General features: G+C 39.2%; 1 protein-coding gene across 1 annotated transcript in view; it reads right to left on the reverse strand.

Moving 5' to 3' along the window:
* Positions 1–494: 494 nt before the first annotated feature.
* The window catches only part of LOC112215142 (coagulation factor XIII A chain-like), a 37,810-nt gene continuing 12,675 nt past the window's right edge, over positions 495–25,629 (reverse strand). The window contains exons 4-18 of the mRNA XM_024374096.2: positions 23,617–23,630; positions 23,233–23,418; positions 19,710–19,892; positions 17,688–17,936; positions 15,522–15,634; positions 15,290–15,397; positions 14,650–14,821; positions 8,814–8,961; positions 8,351–8,460; positions 5,788–5,876; positions 5,443–5,602; positions 4,498–4,776; positions 3,935–4,062; positions 3,307–3,476; positions 495–3,173 (exon numbers count right to left, since the gene is read on the reverse strand). Of these exons, the coding sequence (XP_024229864.2) occupies positions 3,032–3,173; positions 3,307–3,476; positions 3,935–4,062; positions 4,498–4,776; positions 5,443–5,602; positions 5,788–5,876; positions 8,351–8,460; positions 8,814–8,961; positions 14,650–14,821; positions 15,290–15,397; positions 15,522–15,634; positions 17,688–17,936; positions 19,710–19,892; positions 23,233–23,418; positions 23,617–23,630 (2,251 nt within the window). The 3' untranslated portion in view covers positions 495–3,031. The remainder of the gene's footprint in view (positions 3,174–3,306; positions 3,477–3,934; positions 4,063–4,497; positions 4,777–5,442; positions 5,603–5,787; positions 5,877–8,350; positions 8,461–8,813; positions 8,962–14,649; positions 14,822–15,289; positions 15,398–15,521; positions 15,635–17,687; positions 17,937–19,709; positions 19,893–23,232; positions 23,419–23,616; positions 23,631–25,629) is intronic.

Below are 25,629 nucleotides of genomic sequence, written 5' to 3' on the forward strand. Positions count from 1 at the left end.
ATGTCTTCCCTGGTAAAATAAAGGTATCACCTGGAACCATCGATATAAAACCTGTTCCTGGAACATCAGAGACTGATCACTGTCTAATAGGATGTCATCCCAGCCTGCTATGATGTTACTGATCTAAGACTGAAGTAAAAGTTAGCTATTATTGCACTTATTTGAATGAATTGATACATTTCTTGCGCTTCCTCAAATTAATTTACAGTGGTTAATGTGGAACCTGTGTCGTTGATGGTCTGAATGTTTTCTAGCACTTTGTTGCAAGCCTGTTTTTTTGGGGTCATAAAAAGGTTGGCGGGTTTGTAAGGTGTTAGAATTTTTTCATGAAATGGGACCAGTGAACATAACAATGATATTGGCAGTTAAGGGTGGCCTGTTAACTTTATCCCACTCTATCCGAAAATGTTTAAAAATACTAAATGATACAAAAAATAATGGTGTGACAACAGTATTGATTTTGAAAATGATTTTATTGTTAATCAAAAGCAGTGCACAGCTGAAATGTTAAACAGTAAATGGCAGTCAAATTAAAAGATTTAGTTTGATGCAAAGCCAAAAATTACGGTTTTCCAATAAACCTGGTTATACATAAAACTATCAAACAAAATAATGGTTCCCACATACGGCTTTACATTGTGATCTTTTATTTTTTTACGTTATACAATTAAAATATTTATATAAGGATAATGGGTGGGTGATGCGCAACGTTTTTGCAACCAAAATCTCAGTCCAAAGAAACATTTTTCATGTTTCCCAAATACGCATAGCTTCTTTAAATGCAGTACCTTATCTGCTTGATTTAAAATCTACTGCAGATAACACTGGACCGTTGATTAGATTGAAGGTCATGATTGTGTGAGAAATTTACAGTCAGCAAAGGTTTGTAAGGTCGACAATAACAGAAACCCGAATCTGAGTCGGCTGATTCGAAACCAAACTAAATCCCTGATATATAAATGTAATCTAATTAGAACACATAAAAAAACTCTATCCATCATATTCATATGGATCATCACTTTTGAATGTTTTTTTGTCCGAGAGTCTTTGGAAACACTTGTGAAGGGGTAGCTTTTTCATAAGTTATGTCAACAAATGTAAGTTTACACAGGATGTTTAGAGTTGACATGCAAGTGATGATATTGTGACATATCAAAGAAGTCACAGCGGTCTAAGGCACTGCATCTCGGTGCAAGAGGCGTCACTACAGTCTCTGGTTCGTATCCAGGCTCTATCACATCTGCCCGTGATTGGGAGTCCCATAGGACGGCGCACAATTGGCCCAGCATCGTCCGGGTTTGGCCAGGGTAGAACGTCATTGAAAATAAGAATTTGTTCTTAATTAACTTGCCTAGTTAAATAAAGTCAGCTTGCAGTTCTACTGATTATGCATGTGGCATATATGGCTACTGAATGTGTGATGAAGTCCTTATGTAGGTGCCCTTCAACTTTAAGTGTCACCAATGCCTGAAAATACATTGATTTGATTGATATTTGGCATTGCAGAGAAAATAAAAAGATAAACTGATGCGTTTATTGCAGTTTGGCCCTCCCTCTTCTGCCCAATTCCAAATGAACTCCTAGCCCTTTCTGTAACAAATCTTATCGGTGTAAGCAATCCCATGCATTTCACATGTGATAACATCTGTGACAACATGTAAAAGCAACATCTGATAACATGAACCTACACATGTGAAAACATGATCTCGTGAAATAAATGTGACAACATGGGGATGCAAAATGTCTACGTATGATACCATGAAACTACACATTTGAGAGTTAGATGTTCCTATGTGAACGTTTTCACAGGTGAAAAACAAATTCCATGTGAGGTGAAAACGTGTTATTCTCATATGTGAAAAGGTGGTGTTAACATGTGAACTTTAAATTGAATACATGTGAACATGTGGTTTCATATGTGAAGAACTGACCTCAAGTCTCTTTTTTTTGTGATTTTTCTTTTGTGAAATGTGAATTTCAGCTCAACAATGCGATTTTGCATGTCTTTTTGTGTAAGGGAATCAAATGATTTGTGGGTTTTAAAGTAACTGGTACACTATTCAGCTAAAATTGTGTACAAAATATTTCATCAGTGACAACATGATTATCACTTAGTAGTGACTTTTCAATATGACCCCACCTGGGATTAGAATTGACAACTTCTGGGTTATGCTGATCTTTCTGCTGCCCATCAAAGTCTATAGCATTCCTATACACATTCATTATCTATAATACATGTCTGCACTTAGCAAAAGAGTGCCATCTGCACTTCTATTTTGGTTCATCTTATTATTCTCTCACCATAGATTTCATACAGTTATTTCAGAATAAGTATAGTTTTCTGAATAGCTGTCTACTGTTTGTGGGGGATATTATTCTGTTTTAATGTTACTCCTGAATCACTATGATAACTATAATTGTTTTTTATAATGGTGTATTTTTAACAAAGCTGATATTTACTTTACTTAAACCTAAAGTGTAGGAATACAGGTTCGATCTGTAATTGACACTGACGTGATGGTGTAGCAGGACGGTCGGGATGCCCTGAACCAAGAGTTTGTGAGTTCAAAACCCAGCTGAGGACATGTTGAATAATAATGACTGTATAAATAAACATACATAATGTAATTATGTATGTCAAAAATGTACATTGAAAACAATGTATGTTAAAAGGACTGTTTGTGTATCCTAACGACTCAATTTTGTTTGCAGGGCATCATCTGTGGAATCTCATTTGAAAAATATTCACGTGAAAGGTTGTGATCACATGTAAAATCCACATGTAAACTTCAGTGTTCAAAAAACAAAACATGGTTTCACATGATTTCCCAGGAGGACATTTCACCTGTGAATCATGTGTCTTTTCCGTAAGGGGTATGTTATTTGCTCGCCCTCACCTTCTCATAAGCTAGATGGAATTGCATATCCAGCAATCAAATCCTTTCAAATCTACACAAGAGCCTCTATTCGTCCATGGTTCTCCGGTCGATGGCAGGCGATTAGCAGGTGGGAAGGGCTTCCTGGGCGACGCTCAGGCCTGGACGCTGACGGCCCAATTGCCTTGCACATTCCCAAGGACTGAGCAGTCCAGGACAGCATAGATCATTGTATTCCCAGACCTCGTAGGGACACAGGACTCTATCCAGGTGATGGAGGCGCCGGTAGAGATCTCACTACACACACACACACACACACACACACAGATTTACTAACCAGACTACATTGGATCTGTTTTTGTGAATGTGAGACTAATGTAAGTGTGAACATACTCATGATGTGAGGACTTGGAGTTGTAAATCCTCTTACCTGTACAACTTTTCCCGGTATGAGATGAAATTAGGCCCTTGTATGGCCATCCTCACGTCATGCAGGCTGAATGGGAACGGGTTGGTGAACTCCACCTTGACAAATATCTCCTGGTTCACCTTCGCTGGTCCACTCATCTGTTCAAATAGAGATGGTCCATTCACAACAATCTATGGTGATATAAGACATTATAATAATCTAGGGATTATCAACTCCCCTGCGTTGGGAGCATGGATGTTTTTCAGAATGGCTGCTTTAACAAAGGCGAGGAGAGATGCAGCACTCCAGCAGCACAAATAAGGTTTTAATTGGGTACAGTACAACATTAGCTCTAGGGGAAAAACTAAATAAATTTCATATATACTTTTATGGAACACTTTTAAAGGATAGTTCACTCAAATTACAAAATGACAGTTTTCCTTACCATGTCAGCAGTCTATGATTTGGGTTTGTGTACCTGGTCACTATGACCAAATTACTGCTGACAGGGTAAGGAAACCAAGATGTCATTTTTTTTATTTGGGTGAACCATCCCTTTTAAAGGACTAAGGAAATGCATCCTAATAAAGAGGACTAATGAAACTTCCAGACCCACCGCAAAGGCCAACTCGGGGCCTTTCAGGTTCACTATCTGTATGGCCGTCATGTCCTGGTTGTTCTCCATGCTCTTGGCCGTCACCACAAAGCGGAGGTTGGATTGGCAACCCAGCTTGGGCATGTAGTTCTGGGCCAGCACGACCACCTGTATCCTCGACGCTGTTGGTTTTAGGGAGACAGAGTTTTGACAACGAAACAAATTCAATCAACAACAGGAGCATATGTTTGGCAGAACATAACTTTTGTAATTATTACCTGATAATTCATATTTGGATTATTTGGGATTCACCATTGTTTACAGGTAACAACCTGGTACCAAATGGTAAAGTCTTTTGAGGTAAGTACTAGAGAGCATCCCATCGTTACCTCACGTTCTCTTACAATACAATATATACACACACCTGCTGAAACAGGACGTTGCCATAAAGCTGTAAAAGGACTGCAAAGCATTTTCTATAAACTGTTGAGGATTTTATTTCAGAGGGGTCTGAAAGCTTTGCAGGACTATCATACAAAGTTGTGATACATGGAGACAAGCCCAAAAAGACCTACAGTGCAGTACGTATGTAAAGGATCACCCTGGTTTCTACTCACTCTCCATGGGTTTCAGAGTGACATCAAAGGTCAACTGCTTGAACTGAGCCCTTTGGATGTTGGTGTAGTAGATCGTGGAGCCGACCAGGAAGCCATGGATGGTGCGTGTGTCTTCACTCAGGTTCCTGAAGACCACAGCCATCTGGAAGTTCTGGCCAATCTTCACACGCTCCTGCGGGATCTCCAGCGTCATCGCCACGCCCTGCTCATCGTCATATTGCAAATGCGTCTTGTAGGTTCTCTCTGCATTCCTCATGGTCTCCTCATCTTTACTACTGCCTGTGTATGTGGGGGGAGTTGGAGGGGAATAGAGTTAAACTGGGACTGGTGTCACTAGACCACTTGGCTGGTCTAGTGATCTAAACCGCTCTCTTCAGAACACATATATATATATCATAGATCGCTGCAGCAAGGAGTGGGACATTTTTAAGGAGTGGGACTGCAATTTTATTTCACCTATAGGAATATACTGTACAGCTAGGGACCTCCACATCTGGCTTCTTCTGAGGCCAGCCACCCTGACAGCTGATGAAACTGAGGAGTATTTCTGTCTGTAATAGAGCTCTTTTGTGGGGGAAAAACTCATTCTGATTGGCTGGTTCTGGCTCCCCAGTGGGTGGGCCCAGGTGCCCGAATGGGTTGGCCTATGCCCACCCATGTCTGCAATCCTGCCCAGTCATTTGAAATCCATAGATTAGGGCCAAATACATTTATTTAAGTTGACTGATTTCCTTATATGAACTGTAACTCAGTAAAATCGTTGAAATTGTTGCATGTTATGTTTATATTTTTGCAAAGTAATTTGAAAAGCAGTAATAGCAGTCATTTCTATACTTCATTCTTGTTGCATTAGTTTCATGAGACACTTTGCAAACTGCCAATAACTAACTTTAAACATGCAGTTACACCCTTGCCAGCCTACTCCATTGTCCAGGTGCCACATACCTTCTGGGTATTTGTATGTCTCTGTAATGTCCATTGGCTCATTGGTCTCACCAATGGACTTCGTCAGGATTTTCATGCCGACATAAGTTGTGTCTACACTTAGTAACTCAGTTTTCCCAGTTTGTGAATTTAGCTTGTATTTGTAAACGTCGCTATTCACCTGAGGTTAAAAGAAAGAGAGAAATGTGAATATGATGATTGATTTTAATTAAATAAGATGTATTGCAAGTTATAAAGCATAACTGTGTTACACTTCATCATGGCATAGAGTGACGATGAAGTCATTATGGCTGAACATTCAACAGAGTGTTACTGGTCAAGCATAAAGAAGACGTATTGTTTTACCTCAGCAAACACAAACGGGGCATCAAATTGATAGCCAAGCATTCCTTCCTTGATGGCTTTGACAGAGCAAGGTCCACAGCGGTAATATCCTGCAAAAACAATATCAACAACCCATGACCCTGTCTATTTGACTTTACAAGGGATAGTTCACGTTTCTAAATGTTTTCTTATTTACGACTTCCCTAGGGTGCTGTTATTTCATCCAAACGGTTTTGATATTTTGTTAGCTGGTTATTTTAGCATCTTCTAGAATATATTGGCTAGCCTTTGGAGAATACACAGCAATGCATTTGGAAACGGATTGTATTAATTATCAGGGCATTGGTACATTTTCAAGATGCAATCAATGCTTTTCAGAGCCATTTTATTACTTTTAAGAATTGCATGTATAATTGCAGCGTAATATATTGGCACCCTTATAGTTTTTTATAAATAATTCCCAATTTAAGTTTAAATAAATAAAAATATTTGGTGAAATGACATGGACAAAATGATTAGCACCTAAGAGCTACCTGGATGCAGAGGTTTTGGCCAAGATAACTGCCAACAAATGCTTCTTGTAGCCATCAATGAGCTTGCTGCATCTTTTACTGGATTCCTCAATCTGCTGGAAACTGCTCCAATTCCGCAATATTTTAGGGATGCATTCCACCAACTGCTGTTTTCAGTTCTCGCCATAGATTTTTGATGGGATTCAGATCTTGACTCAACACTGGCCCCTCCAAAATAGTCCAGCTTTTCTTCTTGAACCATTCCTGGGTGCTTTCTGATGTGTGTTTTAGGTTGTTGTCCTGCTGGTTGACCCACAACCTTTGACGGAGACTCCTTTTGTGGACACTGATGACTCACAAATATCTCTAGCAAACAGAGGTGATGCTGTAATTCTGATTTGGAATTACCATATTTATCTGCATCTGTAGGGCTGATAATTTTAGTTATAATTTTGCATAGTAATGCATCTTAATCCTTTTTTTCTCCATCAGTCACAATCCCAGGTTTCCTTGTGGATGACTGTGTGCCCTGTAAGGTCTACAGACCAGCTTTCCTCTGAAAGAGAGCACAGACGCCAGCAGCAGAATTCAGGGAGATGCAATACATCTCGGCTGATGGTCCCTGTGTAGCAGCTGAATTGCAGAGAGAAGGAGCACAAGTTGTTTGACACCGTCATCCCTCTCACCATCACTGGAAGCATCAGCCAGCTCTACACCTATTACATAATGCTCATTTGGGAGCTAACATGGCTGCCATAGAATATTGTAGTGCTATGGGAAGGCATCGCAATGCAGAAACCTCAATGTTCCAACTCTCTAAACACATGGCTCTGGATATAGTGTGTTTTGGTCTGAAACAAGTGTGTTGGATATCTTGTTTTGGAGCAAAGCACATTCTAAAGCACATCAAAAGTAAATGTTTTAAAAGTATGAGAACAGACATAAACATAGAAAGGGCCGAAGAACATTCATTTCAGATGAAAAAATGCAAATGTAAAAAAATATACAGCGAGGTCAATAATTATTGGCACCCTTGATAAAGATGAGCAAAAAAGACTGTATAGAATAAATTATTCTAATACAAATACTGAGCTACTGTATATTGTATAAAAATATATATGTTCTATTATACTAATACAATTGCTTAGAGTGAAAAAACTAGCTCTATTTTCACGTTATCTGACCATACAGTAGCATCACCTAGAGTTTAATAAATGGCATTGGCACATGGATTGGAAACAGCACTATGGTCAGATGACATGAAAATGAAGCTCTTTGGCTACGCGCACCAGTGGTGGGCTTGGTGTTGAAAAACAGAAGCGTATGCATAAAAGTACCTCATACCTATGGTAAAATAAGGTGGTGGATTTTTGATGTTTTGGGACTATTTTGCTTCCATTGGTCCTGGGGCCTTTAAGGTTAATGGCATCATGGACTTTACCAAGTACCAGGATATTTTATCCAAAAACCTGGTTGCTTCTGCCATGAGGCTGACACTTGGCTGCAAGTGGATCGTCCAGCAAGACCATAACCCCAAGCACTAATCAAAATCCACAAACAAATGGTTAATTGAGTACAAAATCAACCTGTTGTTTGAATTGAAGAGGACAGTCCATAAGTGCAGACTAAAGATATCAAGGATCTGGAGAGATTCTTTATCGAGGAACGGTGGTCTAAGATCACTCCGAACGTGTTTGTTCTCCAATCTCATAAAACATTGAAGAAAAAGGCTCAGTGTCATTATCCTCGCAATGGGAGGGTGCTGGACTATTGAAAACAGGGATGCCAATCATTTTGACCCCTATCTTTTTTTAGATGGTTTTGTATTACTTGTTAAACAAAATCTCTTTCACTGAGCAATTGTATTAGTATAAAATAATGTTATGTTTTTGCATACAATATAGCTCAGTAATTGTATTTATTTAGCCTAGCGGTTATCAAGTGTGTTCCATGATAATTTGACCCTATCTTAAATGGCTGCATTTTCATGAATTTGATTATGCAATTTTGAAGCATACAAAATGAAGTGAAAATTAGGTCTCTCTCTCCCATCATCCTAATTTCTCTCTTACCATCACTGGTTTCCTGGGGGGTGGAATCCACCACCTGCCAGCCACCAAAGTTCTGGTCTGCAGGGAGGTCAAGTCTGGACAAGTAAGCCTCGTTCCAGCAGTGGTAGTTCCTGTGGAGACAATGCACACCTCTCAATAACACTATCTGGCATCCTGCACACATCAGGAACACTATCTGGCATCCTGCACCCACCAGGAACACTATCTGGCATCCTGCACCACTCAGGTACACTATCTGGCATCCTGCACTACTCAGATACACTATCTGGGATCCTGCACAATCATTTTCTTCTTGAAGCACAATGATTTAAAGATAACAGGGACATCTAGTCCATTTCACCCCCCACCATGCTATGACTAAACTGTTTTTACAGTACATACAGTGAAAGATAGGATTATAGAAACCTACATTCTGGGATTTCATTTTCATTCAATACAAATGGATAAGCAGAAATATAACTACCAGATTGAGTCTCTGGTAAGGCGCTCGTTCAGTTCAAGCTGATTTCCCACTGAGTTGAAGACGAGATCTGTGACTATGTTCCCTGTGTTGTCGTGGGCGGAGTTGAAGTTGGTGATCACCCTGGCAGGGATGCCCAGACACCGCAGAACTGGGGCAGGGGAGGGGACACCATTAAAGAGACTAGGCAATACTTCAAAATAAGCATATATTAATTAACATGCAATTGTGAACATTAATAAATGTTTAACTAATACATTAAATGTATTGTGACGGCCCTGAATTATTCTGAACCGTCTCAGTGCAGCTCCTTCCAATAGGGCGCTTTCCCTTTAATTCCCAATTAAATAGCCAGCATCAGCTGCGCAAAAGTGGGGTTGTGATGGAGACGTGAATGAGGATGTGTTCAACCCTCAGTTCCGAAGCTTCTCTATTCCGTGTGTTTTGTAGCCTAAGAGAGTTTACCCAGGATCGGATCCACTCTTTGCGTCCGTGGACTACACCTCTCCGTTCTTCGTGGCCTTTCTCCGCTGGAGATCTATTGGCGGATTGGATTGTCTGACTGACCGACTGACAACAACCTTTTTGTATACGGTATTTCATTTGTTTTGATGTGAGGTATACTGTGATGATTTATGTAGTTAGTTGTAGTTGAGGACTTAGTAAGAGTTGATACGCTTTAAAGTTCTGTGGTAAAATAATTGTTATATTGATGGTATGTTTAAATACTGGGTTTACGCTACACTGAATGAACGGACAAACATTCCGTGACAAAAGTCACTTGAGTTCACTGAACTCCTTTACCGGGCTGGACTCTTTTTAGGCCCGAGGTACAGGACATTTCTGGAGGAACCAGAACTCATTGTGATATTATGTGTGTGTGTGTAATCATTGTTGTTGCTAATACAACCAACACAAATGAATATAGTTGTTTTTGAAGTTCTTTCCAATGTTTTAAGGGTATATGAAAAGTGTATTTCCATCCTGACTTTTACATAAGTCCTTTGTATTGGTGTAAACTTGACGGACCAGATGGGACTCATTCCCTCCCAAACCAAAAGGAGAAACCAATGTTTTCTCTGGTAGGCACAACCTACCTGGCACCCCTATAAATAATAACCTCAAGTCAAAACCGTTACAGTATTCAATCAATTGATTAGAGTAGATTTATGAATATAACTTTCAGACGTGTGTTTTACTTGCACAGCAGCGGGCCTTGTCTGAGGAAACTGCTACCTATTTTTATCTGCTAATAGGACTTAATTACACATTTTCTACATCTCATGCATACCTAGAAAGTGGCCTATGCTCCAGACTAGTCAGAGAACCGGGATTTGTGTTTTGAGCTATGGCTTAGCATTAGCATCTACAGCAGTGGCTGTCAGTACCATTTAAGATGATGTAGGATGATTTTTTTTTTCCTGATGAGCAATGCCTTATTTCTATTACAGCATACTGGATGACTGTCATTCATATTCTGTTCACCAAGCTCAATGTAACAGCGGTAGGTTTAGGCTACTACATGATACAAAAATGTTCCCTGTACCCATCATGAGGTTCCTACAACCTAGCCTATGAATGAGTTTGCAACGTAGGTGCGCAGGTCGGGAGAATTTTGCGTAATCAAGGTGACAGACAGTGACACATTCAATACCGCCTTGCACACTCAGCATCTAGCTGATCTAGGGTGTAATATGTTTTGCCCCGTTTTGTTCCGTTTCAGAAATGTTTCTCAACAGAATCAGAGGAATGAATACACCTCTTATCACACGCAAACAATTCACTCTCATAGCAGCCAGATAAAAACAGGATGATCACTTTGCTCGTTGTATATATAATACATTCTCGTAACTATCTACACGCTCTCCCCTTCCCTTGTGCACAATACATCAGCTGTCTGTGACCAGGCAAAAAAACTTTCCCAAGCAAAACCATATCACGATCGCTAACCTCTATACACAGCCTACATACTGTAGTTGTCATAGTCAAATAGAACTAACGCATTAGTAAACCCGCTAAAATCATGCAGTACAGTCAGAAAGCAGTTTAGCAGTTACACCAGCGGACTCCGGTGGCAATAAATTGATAAAACCAAAAGAGTTGTGTTGGTTAGCCATAGCCAACTAGCTAACATAGCATCCCTCTCCGTTTGAGCCTGGTGTATGAGTAGGCTAAACTAGCTAGCTGCATTTGCTAGCCAAGGGAAGGTGAAAGTAAAGAAACAATACAACCAAATAAAGCTATCTCTCTCTCTCTTGCTTCTTCTTAATGTTGGAAGAAATGAATTTGTTCAAAACTGTTCAACTATTGTTTTTCTCTCTCTGAGTCAACTACCCGCCACATTAGCACTGCAGTGCTAGCTAGCTGTAGCTTACACTTTTAGAACTAGATTATTCTGTTATTTTTTTATTTTTTTGATGGGTGAACTACATGCCTGTTCTCTGATAGGTTGGAGGACGTCCTACAGATGCTGTCATTATTACTGTTTAAGTCTATGGAAGGTGGTGAAAACCACGAGCCTCCTAGATTTTGCATTGAAGTCAATGTTCCCAGAGGAGGACAGAAGCTAGCTGTGCCATGGTGCTACCATTCAGAGTGCTGCTGGGGCTACTGTCGACCTTCATTGCAAAACAGTGTTTTTATCAATTATTTGGTGATGTGAATATATTTAGTGTAGCTTTACCTAAAAAAATTATAACGCTTTTAATGTTTAAATTCAACGACCTTAAGCACACAGCCAAGACAACTCAGGAGTGGCTTCGGGACAAGTCTCTGTATGTCCTTGAGTGGCCCAGCCAGAGCCCGGACATGAACCCAATCTAACATCTCTGGAGAGACTTGAAAATTGCTGTGCAGCAACACTCCTCATCTGAGTAAGTACTGAGTAAAGGGTCTGAATACTTATGTATGTGTTTTATTATTTAAAAAAAAATGTTTTTATACATTTGCTAAGATTTGAAAAAATAAAATAAAAAAAGTTTTTGCTTTGTCATTATAGGGTATTGTTTGAAGATTGATAAGGGGAAAAAACTATATAATTTAGAATAAGGGTGTAACGTAACTAAATGTGGAAAAAGTCAAGGGGTCTGAATACTTTCAAAATGCACTGTATTGGAACTAGTGGATATATGGAAGCTTAAATATCCTGACCTAGTGAGATAAACATGGCTGGGGCTCAATCAAGTTATTCGTCTTGACTACTTTCTTATGTCATTCTCACTGGCAAAAGTTTAAAAAGTGTTGATAGCGGACAGAATATGGTCGGACTAGGGCTGTCACAGTGACCATATTACTGCCACACCGGTGTTCATGAGTCAAGATGGCAGTCAAATTCCATGTGACAGTTTAGCCACGGTAATTAGGCTTCTCCAAGCTCTGATGCTGCTGATGATCATTAGTAGCCTACCAAACTTGCTAACTGCCTGGTATTCAGCACTGTATTGTCCCTCTAATCACTCTGAAATCAATGCTCATGTTGCGCAACATTTCTATAGGCTATACAATTGCATGAGAAAACAGAGGAGGATCCTATCAGCTTTCTATAGGCTAGGCCTGCTATATTTTCCTAATATAAAGCACATTGCTTCTATTTACAACAGGAGTATAGCCTACCTGGCTGGCATGAAAATGAACCACGGGTGTCCAAAAGTGTCCTCATTTCACTATATAAGTGCATAGACGACCTGCATTTTTCCCCGCTGCACCTGTTTCAAGAGCGGTGCATGATAGTGATCCATTCTAAATCAAAACCAGTTTCACACATATATTATTTAGTATATGTAAAGACAAGATTAAATCAAGAATAATGTTATGGGTGACAGGGTAGCCTAGTGGTTAGAGCGTTGGACTAGTAACCGCAAGGTTGCAAGTTCAAATCCCCGAGCTGACAAGGTGCAAATCTGTCGTTCTGCCCCTGAACAGGCCCACTGTTGATGTAACCCACTGTTCCTAGGCCATCATTGAAAATAGGAATTTGTTCTTAATTAACTGACTTGCCCAGTTCAATAAAGGTAAAAATGTGTCTATTGCTTTTGAATGACATATTATCACTTGTGAATGACCAGCTCTTTTTTTACATTTTCAAATCATAGTCTCACACATCATGTAGCCTAGACCATAGGCCTATATGTTTCGATAAGGTTTGTATCACAACTAAAGTGGCCAAATAACTTCTTAAAATGAAACACAAACAACGCACCGAATTGAAAAATAATCAATAACACCTAAGGAAAGAAACAAGTGGAGTGACAGATATAGGGAAGGTAATCAAGGAGGTGAAGGAGTCCAGGTGAGTGTCATGAGGCACAGGTGCGCGAAACAATGGTGACAGTTGTGCGGGATAATCAGCAGCCTGATGACCCGGAGGCCGGTGAGGGAGTATACGTGACATCACTACAATCAATCTTTAATAGAAAGTTAGCAAAAATAGATAAGATCTTGCTACCATGGAAAGGAAAATACCTGTCTATTTGTGGAAAAATCACCCAGATTAACTCTTTAGTCATATCCCAGTTTACTTATGGCCTTGCCTTCACCAAGTTACTTGTTTTTTTAGAAGTATATGGCAAGCCAGACAAAGTTGAACAGGCATATTTATATACTGAATATGAATTCAGAGGGCAGAAATTATTCAATATTAAACTAAAGGCTTCAGTCATACAAAAGTTACAGTATACTTAAATCCATTCTGGTTCTCTGGCAAATTAGTAAGAATGTCTCTCCCCGTGTTCAAGAATGGCCTTTTTCCCTTTATTCTGATTGCAACTTCTCGCTTTCGGTTATTTGAAAATGAAATCATCTACAAAATATTGCTTTTTTTTTTTTTAAACAAGCCATAGAAAGTTGTTAGCAATTTCAATTTAATCCACCAGAAAAGACAGAACAAATATTACAACAAACATTATGGTTAAACTCAAATATGCTAATAGATATTTTTTTAAATAATTGAACAAATATTTAGAAACTGTATAATCTTTGTAAATAATATCATAAATGGGACTAGTGGAGTCATGTCACAGCTAACAAAATTATATGGAAATGTCTGCTCTTCAAAAAATTACAACCAACTAATTGCAGCATTACCGCAAAAATGGAAGAGGCAAGTGGAAGGATGAGATTGTAAGGAATTTGTCTGTTGACCCCCTCCATTAAAGACCTGAAAAGTTGTTTTAAAAATGGTGATAAATAAAAAAGTATATACATTTCATTTAGAGCTGTGCCATATAGATTGCAAAATAGTTGAAAATAGATTTTTGATGTACTGATTCCATGGCGTATGGACTACATCATTAGCCTTTTTCCCTGCCTGTACTGTTACCTTTTTGGATTTTCTGTGTATGACCTTCTACCTGTCCCTGGACCCAGCTACCTGCCTCCTCCTGTGGCCCTGTACTAAATAAACACCTGCTGCACCCTGCGCTTGAAACCAGCACTCTGTCTCCCATCATACTCATTACACAATCAAAACATAACTATTTTTTAAATATACTGTATCCGTAAAATGTATATAGTATGTATAAGCTGGAAGTAGAAGCCTAAGTGTTGTTGTCCATTAGTTTACTCCAATTAGGGGAGGGATGGTAGGGTTACGGGAAAGATTGGAAATGATGCAGACAATTATATTGATGGAAACCACAATCCATCTGCAATATTAAAGCTGATCTACCCACTAAAAAAAGGCAACCTTTTCTTAGTTGAAAACTGCAGTTTATAACTGGATGGGCCTGTTTTCTATTGCCCATCAATCCCTCAGTGCAAATCACAGGTAATTTGGAAGACACATGACCTATGTTGTGTGGTGGACATTGAAAATGAAAAGGGAATTTGATCAGGCACTCACAGGTGTTGAACGTCCCGGCGTAGACCCAGCACTGGGCGAAGCTAACGGGCCCTTTGTTGACGTACTGGAGCAGGATCTGGTCACTGCCAAGCCAGAAGGTTGGTGCAGTGCCAAGGGAGTAGTCATCGCTCCAGTTGCCCACCAAGACCCCGCGGTCATCCTGGGAGTTCATCTGGTTCCACAAGGAATGGAAAAATATATAGAACCCCCCCCAAAAGAGATTAGTGCACCAGGTATTAAGATAGGTTAGTTTGAAATGAAATGTTCAGAGTAAGTTGGTAAACGCATGCAAAAGGAAATTGAGTGTTTAATTAAGGCCAGGTACTGGGGTAATTGTTTTCCTTTATTCATATCACAGTTAAATTTTACCAGTTGAATGTAGACACAAATATACCCTTTTATTCAAACTTTTTCCTGAAATATTATATCAAAATAATCAAATGAGGCAATATCTCATTCAATATGTACTGTATATGTATAGTATCTACTGCAAATCACATTCTGTGGATGTAGACTGAAGTTCAGGTTAAATGCTTGGTATGTATTGCGGTTGTGAAAAGCACTTGGCTCTTAGTGCTTAAACTAGGGCTCATTTTGGAATTTGTGTAGTATGCTTATGTTATCTGCAAATATCACTCACCATTGCAGAGCCTATCCTGCAGACTTTGACAGCATCGCCTCTGTTTACTAGAGGCATGTGTGAGTCATCCAAGATTTGGAAACAGGCATCAAGAATCCCTTCCACAAACTACAAGAGAGAAATATAGCCACCAGCCTCAAAAAAGGAACAATAATGACACAACTGTAAATGTGTGTGTAGTGTATACAGGACATTAAGGTATTTGATAAGTGTGTGTGGTCTTTTACTGTACCTGGCCATAAAACCATTGTCTTCCATCACCTGATTCCTCCTCATATATGAAGCCATTTTCATTCATCACATACTCCTGCCTTTCTTCCTCATTGGGCATGTACACTTCATCATCTAAAGAAATCAGAAATAAATTGCAGCCTCATTACCAAAATCTGGTCATCTGTTACTTTAGATGTTACTTGTAAGAATTGTAAGGATGAGAATTGGATGTTCATCATTGATTTCTAATGCCTGACCTGTGTCTATAAATTAATTTGTGTCACTTGAACTAATTGAGACCGTGGTCACATGTCCTGGAAGGAAGCCACGTCCTGTTGAGCTCCGTACGCTGTCTGGCGTCCAAGTCTTTGCGTTCGCACAGCATACGACGAGAAGCATGGGCAGCTTTCTCTGCACTATCATCTCCCCCACTGCTAGCTTATTGGATGGCTGAACAGTGAGTACTAGACTGCCCACATGTCTGAAATGTCATTACCAACTAAGTACATTTTACCCAGACTTTTACACATATTGGACTTTCCTTTTGCTTTGTGGACGTGATGGGAATGGGGCTTCTCCCGCCATTCTGGACGGGTGTGAGCCGTGGATTATACAACTTGGATGCGACAACAATTCTAACTACTTGGCTGCATGGAGGCACCCTCGAGTGGGAGAACTCTGCTCTCCGACCGGCTGGTTACCCATATGGGATGGATGGAGCTGTGTGGGAGAACTCTGCTCTCCGACCGGCTGGTTACCCATATGGGATGGATGGAGCTGTGTGGGAGAACTCTGCTCTCCGACCGGCTGGTTACCCATATGGGATGGATGGAGCTGTGTGGGAGAACTCTGCTCTCTGACCGGCTGGTTACCCATATGGGATGGATGGAGCTGTGTGGGAGAACTCTGCTCTCCGACCGGCTGGTTACCCATATGGGATGGATGGAGCTGTGTGGGAGAACTATGTTACCGGCTACTGTTTGTGTGAGGGACTTTTGTATGAATGTGAAACCGAAGGAGGCTTTGGTGATGCGTTTCCCATATGACTGTGGGCCTGCTATGTGCATGTGGACCGCGCCTGATCCTCTTTGATGGTTTGGTGAAAAAGTTTGTTTAAAAGAGAGAATATGGACTGAATGTTATTTTACACTGTTGTATTTTTTTTACATTTTGTATTTTGTCAGTAGAATTTTGCATTTAACCGTGGAGCTTTAACAAAAAGAAAATTTTAAAAAGTGACTCCATGTTTTTCTTTTGGGAAGCGAAACAACATGCTTTTCATGCAGGCTACAGTATCTCATCACTGTCAGATTTTTTTGTTGTCATGAATCAACGAATGAAACATTGAATTGTTCCCCAAATGTTCTGTTCCTAAACAAGTATAGTATATTTTTTTTCAATATGACCCCACCTGGGATTTCAATTCACAACCAATGGATTTGGGGTACGCTGATCAATCTGCAGCGCTGCACAGTCTGTACTGTAACGTTCCTCTACACTTTCATTACCTATAATACATCTCTGCACACGAGTTCCATCTGAATATTCTCTGATCATTGATGATGTGAGTGGTTTTCTGTATAGTTGTCATATGTTGGTGGGGCATATTATTATTGTAAATATAATATTTTTCTTGAGTGTTTTTTTCTTAATTTGACAAAGCTGAGATTAAATTTACTCAAGTCCAAATAGTCGGAATACAGGTTAAATCAGCCATTGACACACACATGGTGGAGTAGCAGGAATATTGGAATACCTTCAACTAAGAGGTTGCGAGTTCATATCCCAGGTGAGGATATGTTGAATAATAATTACTGTAAAAACATACACAATGTAATCATATATGTGAAAGTGTCAATTATTTACATTGTATGTTAAAAGCACTGTTTGTGTATTCATCCTAATGTCACATTTTTGTTTGCAGAGGCATCACCTGTGAAATCTCGTGTAAAATATGAACGTGAAAATTTGAATCCACATGTGAAACTTCATGTGAAATATCATCACTTTAAGTGTTCCAAAAAAACAATCTCACATGATTTAACATTGAATGTCACATGTGAATTCATGTGATTTTCCATGTGTGAAATATATATATATTTTCCCATAAGGGGTGTATAATGCATATGTTTTATCTTAAGCGGTCCGAAGAGGACAAACAAAAATCCAGAATGATTCCACTCACTGGACGCCCAGGCGTTGAACAGGAGGTAGAAGTCTGTTCCAGAGTCCTTTTGTGTCCTTGAGATTCCATTGGACCCGATGACCGCCACACTCGTGTAGTACTTCCCGATGATGGCATCCGCAGAAGGGGTGATGCCCACCACGCACGCATCCCCTTGTTGCTGTATCATGCGGCCGGTCCAATTCCCAGTTTGTGAGCCGTCAAAGGAGATGATGATCTTTGTGCCATTCAACACGTTGTCATCGATACCTGAGGGAGAAGGTGACATGACAGGGGAAACGTCAACACATGTAGACACTCATGTTTCCACTGCACTCTTAGTATTTACTATGACGTTATGTGGTAACAATCGATACTTTCTGGTACGTTCTTCAAAGAATTAACCTCCGTTGGTAACAAATGGTACCAGGTAGCTATTGTTTTAATGAGCCTTGAAGAAACAAAGCAAGTAAAATCATCAAGTTATTACTGTGTAATTATTGTGTTACCATGACATTTATTTTATAAATGCCTGGTAATGTTCTGTACTGTAAAATGAAGTGCTACCAAAAAAAACTGTTCAGTTAACAACACATCAACCAACACAAGTCAAGGTCTGCTCAATATCACAACAACATTACAGAAGATACTGTTGTCAGTAGTCTGTGCAGCGCGACTGCAATAAAGGTGACCTGGAATGCAACAAACCATCAGTAGTAAAATAGTAAAGAACAGCTACTCAAATAAAAGTACTTATTAAGCAGTACTTTGAAGTATTTTGTACTTAGTTACTTTACACCACTGCAAACCAATAACTGCAGATGGATTGTTAGGGTACTACTAGTACGCTTCTGTAGCTGCACATATGTCAATTCACATACTGTATCTTCATTCATAACACTCATAATTTCAACCGGGATGATGCATGTCCATTTGCACCATTATTTTAGAAGTGCCTCACAATTATCACACAACCACTCCCTCAGATCCAATAAATGTAGGCTAAAGGATATTTTGTGTAATATTGTACTCTCTGCTTATTTTTTGTATGCCCTATTCTCAAAACCTTTTGAACACAGTAAACTAAGAATTTCACAGCAGATGTAAAGAGGACAACACCACATTCAGGGAGATAAAAATATTTTGACAATGAAAGCCTTTTCAAGGCATAAGTGACAGGTAAGTCGTTTGAAGATTTTAAAAAAGGGTGTCATCCTTCTTAAGCAGTCGTTTTGCTGTCGTTCTGATTTTGTTTGTATTTAATTGACATATTGCAGTTTTGTAGCTGACACTAAAGGACCTAGGGCGTGATACAATCCGTATCGCGGAAGTTCCGTGTTACAGAGCGATTGAGATTTAAATGCAATGTTCCTGTGTTTGTGGAGACTGCATTCACAGTAAACGCTGCCATCTCAATCGGAAATTACCTTTAAATTTCAATCGCTCTATACCCCGGAACTTCCGCAATATGGATTGAATCGAGCACATAGATATATTTTCAGCAATTCCCCTGTGATTATGATGTAAGCATTCAGTATAATGTGTGAGAAGAGACCCTGGACTCATCCCTGTTCTACACCCTTCTTCCGAAGTGTGCACTTGCACAATCTGTCATCGATTCAACAATAGTGGAAACTCCCTAAATCCATGATGGGAAGTGTGCATGTGCACACTTGGGGAGATGTTTGGAGAATCGGGAGGCACCCCAAGGTTACTATCAACAGACGTTACAGATGTTTAGATGGGAATATGTCAATAATCTGTTTTTCTTTCAATTTGGCAATTTTATTAATTAGAGTTTCTGATTGGCTACAGAGGCAAAACACAGATGACAGAGAGGAGACTAGGAGAGGAACAATTGAAGTATTGAGATGCAACTTCACCTCTAACACACCAACCCCTCCCATTAAAACTATTATCAAATGGTGAATACTGTTTTTCATACATCACCGTCACTGAAGTCAAGCAATGCATGTAATTTCATGTTTATCCAGCAGAAAGGAATGTACACTACATTGGTGGAAATGTGTAAAAACGTCTTACCAATGTAAAACTCAATCTGGAAGTTGTCACTGGGATTTACGGGCTGGTTGAACTGGAGGGTCATCTGAAACTCTTGGGCTCTGCGGACGATGAGAATGTTGTTTTTGCCTTCGTACAAGTGACAGTGGTGGTCGCTCTTGTTCTCATTTTGCATCATGTCCACTCTCACACATTCCAGGGTGGCTGCAAAATAAGGAGAAAAATAAGGAGATCACAAGCTAAATAATGATGTTTAAATAACCAGGTAACAAACGTAAAATCTTTTGGATTAAACTTTTTGGGTAAAAAGGGTGCTTTTCAGGATGTCAGGTCTGAGTGTGAAGTCAAAATGGGAACAAGGATTTCTGCTGACCACCTCGGCTGAGCACACCACAAACCTGTGGGCCTATACAGCAAATTCTCCAGTGATTAAAAAAAGAAAGAAATGAACACGGTGTTCAATCAAAACGGAAACAGTTGAGTCTGTGGACCTATAGCCACCAGAACAGTGTTAAATTAATACACTGCTTAGTGTAAAGCCTTATTCAAACATTTCCCAAAGTGCCTTGCTAGTCAAGTAAATTAGATGTACCACCCATGACTGTATTTGTTAGTGACAGAGACATGATTGTTGCATTCATCCATTTAAGTCCTACATGTAGAAGAAAAGGTTCCAAAAGGGTTCTTTGTGAAGGGATAGGGTTCTACCAACTACTTTCAACATCCTAAGAACAGTTTTTTGCCAGGAAGGGTTCTTTGATGGTACTTTAGAAGGCAAGAATGATTCTACATAGAGCAGTATATAATATTAACCAGCATGCTCGATTGCAGTACTATTTTCAGAGTTGTTTGTCTTCCTATAATGTGTTTTTGCAACATTGATTGGTTGAAACATTTTATGCTACACAAAGATAAATTATATACAGTTTTCTAAACAAATCCAATCTGGTAGTACTGAAATGGTTGTTCCAGTTTAGGTGATTGAGGAAGAGTTTTAGGAAGAACCTTTACATGATAAAATTGTTATTGGTAGAGCACTTCAAAGGGGGTTCAAGGTAGAACCATATACAGGGGGTTCTTTGAAAAATCCTACATAGAGGGTTCTAGATCAAACCCTCTGGTATTCAGTCCAGCACCAAAAAGGGCCACCCTATGGGGACAAACCGAAGAACCCTGTATGGTTCTACTTAGCACCTTTTTCTAAAAGTGAGATCCTAAGTGAATATATATTTTTTATATATATTATATAACACAATACCATGTGTTCTTCCTAAGGCTTTATTTTGAAGGCTTAGTTTTACCCTAATACAGCTATTGATGTTACGTTTGATACCAAAGCTAAGAGGCATGTGTCAAAATTGCTAAGCAGTTTACTTTGAAGCAGTGTGTCAGTGCCTCCGACACTTTATCAGAAGCATGTGATTAACGATGTCCAAAGCTTTGTTTTGTCGATCAACCATCTGATTGGTTTGGTATTAGTTTTGGTCAAAGAGAAAAAGACTACCCTGCACAAACGCTATGGCAGCGTTTCCCAAACTCGGTCCTCGGGGACCCCAAGGGGTGCACGTTTTGGTTTTTGCCTCAGCACCACACATAATTCAAATAATCAAAGCATGATGATGATGATGATGAATTCATTGGTTGAATCAGCTGGGTAGTGCTAAGGCAAATAACTAAATGTGCACCGCTTGGGCTCCCTAAGACTGGGTTTGGGAAGTTATCAATAATTTCTCAGCATGCTCTATTGCAGGTAGATATATTTCAATTGTTTATTTTAATATCTATTTTTGTGCAGGTTCATTGATTGATTGATTAATCTCATGCTACACAAAGATAAATAGCGTATGTTTTTCTAAACTAATCATAGCGGTTACAAAAAAAATTGCACTCATTACAGAAATGTTTGTTGCAGTTGAAAGGTTTTAGGTAGTATCCGCACAATGTTCCTAACTCTGGCACTCATTCCGAATGCAGGTTGTAGGTGAATAAAAAAAATCAAACTATTGCTTATTCTAACTATACATCACTTTGCTAGTCAGCATAATGTGACTTTGCAGGAAGGTTTGCAAAATTCTGCTAACTTTCCCAAAACTCCCAGGTTTCCAGAAACCCTGGTTGGAAGTTTCCTGGAAACAGAACATCCAAAATCCTTCAAAAACAAGGCCTGGTGTGGCCTGACATATGAACTGGGATACAATAATGCACTTATACCTAAAGGTACAAAGGATGACCTTACAGTGTACCACTACAGTGACAAGTGTTTGTACCCCTTTAGGAACACATCTAAATCTGAAACTCATGGTTTACAGTAGTGATGGGGAAACAAAGCTTCTTGAAGCATTGAGGCTTTCCAGCCAATTGTGTTGAAAATGGGTTCATTACTAGATGCTTTCATCAACACAGTGTAGGCTTGTGGCGCCGTAGCACGTGCTCACTGTAGCCATGTCAGGTGGTTGTTCGACAAAACAAAGCTTCAGACATCATTGATCACATTTTTCTGCTAAAATACAGGCATCGGCAACCTGCTGCAAAGTTAACTGTATCAAACGTAACATCATTAGTTCACAGGCCATATCAGACATGAAAATCACATTATGCTAATTTACAAGGTTATGTGTAATTCCTTTTAGAATAGAGACAGTGCAGGGATAGCCAGCTCCTCAAATTATTATCACACGCAACCAGTACTCAGAATTACTGGAAAAATTGACAAAGCATGTTTACGAGACTAACTAAAACAACTAAATTGGCACAACCATTTCAGTAACGTGTACAAGAAATCCAAGTAATAGTGGATTAGTTTAGAAAATGTTTGTCATTTCTATTTAGTAGCATAAGATTAATTAATTAATCATGTACAAACATAGATACTGAAACAAACAATTGAAAAATCTACCTGCAATAGAGCATTACTGGGAAATATAATAATGATGTGCATGGTTATGAGTTTCAGGCCCCTGTATCAGTGCTTAGGATCTCACTTGGTGGATGAATGCGGCAACCATCTATCTGGTTGTGTGGCACAGCCGAGTGGCACAGCGGTAGAAGGCACTGCATCTCAGTGCTAGAGGCATCACTACAGACCCAGGTTTGATTCCAGGCTGTATCACAACCAGCCATGATTGGGAGTCCCATAGGGCGGTGCACAATTGGCCCAGTGTCGTTAGGGTTGGGTGGAGTTAGGTTGTCATTGTAAATAAGAATTTGTTCTTAATTGACTTGCCTATTTAAATAAAGTTTAAATCAAAACTATAAAAAATGCTGTCATGGGTGGTAACTCTCCAGTTTACTCGGAAGGCAAGACTTTACACTAAGCAGTTTCTTAATTTAACACTTTTCCGGTGTCAGTATGGGTCCACAGACTCAATGGTTTCAGGGTTGATTTAACACTTAGTTTTATTTAAAAAAAATGTTTAACACTGAAGAATTTGCTTTGTAATGTGTGTTGATCTCATTTATCATAGACAGCCAAGGACTGGGGTAAGAAATTGTGATTTTTTTTCTTCTACACACACTCACAACACTTATTCTATTTGTCTTGTACCATCACTGTAGGGGCCACGGGGAATTGCCACAGCCTCCCCAAAGTGCTCAAACTTGGGAAGTTGGTGGTCATCTTGCTCAGCGTTGGAGCTACAGATGGGGCTTTTAAGGCGCCCAAGGAAGTTGGTCCCAAAACAGCGTGCAGAGGAAGACATGTTGAAAGCAGGGGTCAACAGTTTTTGCTGTTCTGTAGATAAAAAAAGATAAAAACATGAGATATGTACTGTATTACAAGCAGCAAATGCTTGTATCTATGATAATTGCACAACATATTGCAACCAGGGCCGTACCCAGGACCTGGGTGAAATTAATCAATTGAAACTCAGTCGGGTTCTCAACTTCAAATCAAATCTAACTTTATGCAGAATAACAGTGAAGTGCTTACTCACAGGAACTTTACTGTTGAGAGTTAGGATATCAGAATTGGTAGTGCATCAATTAACCATGTCAGTTAAAATGTTTTAGATTGGTATATTAGTCTACTGCTGGGTACATTTGTAGTAATCCTGGCCAAATTACAGTACTGACCGGGCTGTGCCCAGAGTACCTGACCCCCAGGGGGCCCCCGTTGATTTTGTTAGTCACTCTCACATTTAGATATCATATTAACATGGCATAAGTCATGGAAAAAAACAAATCTGTGAAATATACACGAGTACATCAAAATGCATTGAAATATTTCAGGATGGACAATAATCTGGAACCACTGGTAACAGGCACATCAATATTCATGAGCTAACATGATACATCACTGATTTGATTGTTATCAACAGCTCAGTTTCCATCCAATTGGCGACAGATTTTCATAGGAATATTCTAAAATCTGCATAAAAACCATATGCGCAATTTCCCATAGAATTTCCAGTTTTCCATCAAATTGACTTGTTGCAGATAAAAGACTTAGCATGCTGATCTAGTGTACATAAAAATAACTTGAGGGGTTGAATTCCCATGTATCACATTTTCAACTCTACTGTTGGTTTTGTCATGAAAAATTACCACTCTGGTCTTGGCACGTGTGTTCTAGTCAACAGCTTGTAGATACAGTGCGGGTAAAGCCTACATGATGAGATTATTATGGACACAACAGCAAGATCATAATTTATTTCATCTGTAGCCTAATAAACTGCAAGCTTTCACAAGTTGTAGTGGGAGGACATCACAATGTAAGATACTAGGAGGTAACTTGCCCCCTGGGGTAACTTCCCCCCTGTAATTCACATTAACACCACAAGATGTCACCAAATGATTTACTCATCACTGTCCCGGCTGCTACTGCTCTTGCTCAACAATTTTTTTTTAGATATTTAAACAAATCGATTTTGTGGTAAATTGATCAAATTGTTTTACATTTTGAAAAATCAATCAATATTTGCATATAAAGGTGTTTCCTCCTCCGTTTCTCACATAATTAATTTTACAGACACCAACAGATCCCACCTTGTCTAGCGTATTATGTTTTTTCGTTAAAGAATGACATATAAACTACACACACCCAAAGATTGCACCTTACATGCATTTATACATTTATAAAGGGTTTATAAGTAGTTACATTAACTGTTCCTTATTCGTTTTTACATATTTTATACATTTGTAATAAACAGTTATAACACAAAGGTTGGACTTTTGTGATTATTATTTTGGTGCTTCGCAAATAGTGAGCTTGTTGGCCTATTGCAACGAACCAGTGTACTAACACCAGGTAATATTTCATTAAACCTCACAGCTGATCTCAATTGCAACCATCAATGGACACGATTTGTCACTCACTAAATCGGATGTCGAGGTTATCTTTTAGTCCTAATTGGTGGCAACATTTTTCAAGACTATTTAGTCCTCTGGTGAGTATTATCATCAGAACAAATTAATCCTACTTTTTTGAACCGGCTAAGGACAATTTATCTATTTGACAATCGTTCCATACAACTCAAATAACGTTTTTCCTCATTTACCATGGTACATTTACTGTGGTCATTTATCCCACATGTCGTTTCCAAGTTATGTAATCCATTAATTAAAGTGTATCTTTAAAAAGTATAGTAATTTCTTATTAAGATCAGGGGGAAATATCCCTGCACTTTAAACATTTGAAATGTGTAACTAAATCAAGTAATAGTGATGAGTTATATAATCTATCATTTTTCACAAATGAAAATGTAGGCTAATAAAGTTATTTCAAACGGAACACGTATTATTTGGCCATTTTAGACGAAACGTTTGAATAAAGTATAGTCCTACTACTCCTATATTCTTAGTATGTATTTGAGTATTTGACGTTCAGCAGCCTTACGGTTTTCGATGATCTTGATAGGTTGATATTTCATTGGAGGCGGGAATAGAGAGCATAGACAAGGAAAGTTGCAGCTGTCTGGTATCAACGTAAGATCAGCTAAATCGC

Source organism: Oncorhynchus tshawytscha, linkage group LG16 (assembly GCF_018296145.1).
Source record: "Oncorhynchus tshawytscha isolate Ot180627B linkage group LG16, Otsh_v2.0, whole genome shotgun sequence".
NCBI lineage: Eukaryota > Metazoa > Chordata > Actinopteri > Salmoniformes > Salmonidae > Oncorhynchus > Oncorhynchus tshawytscha.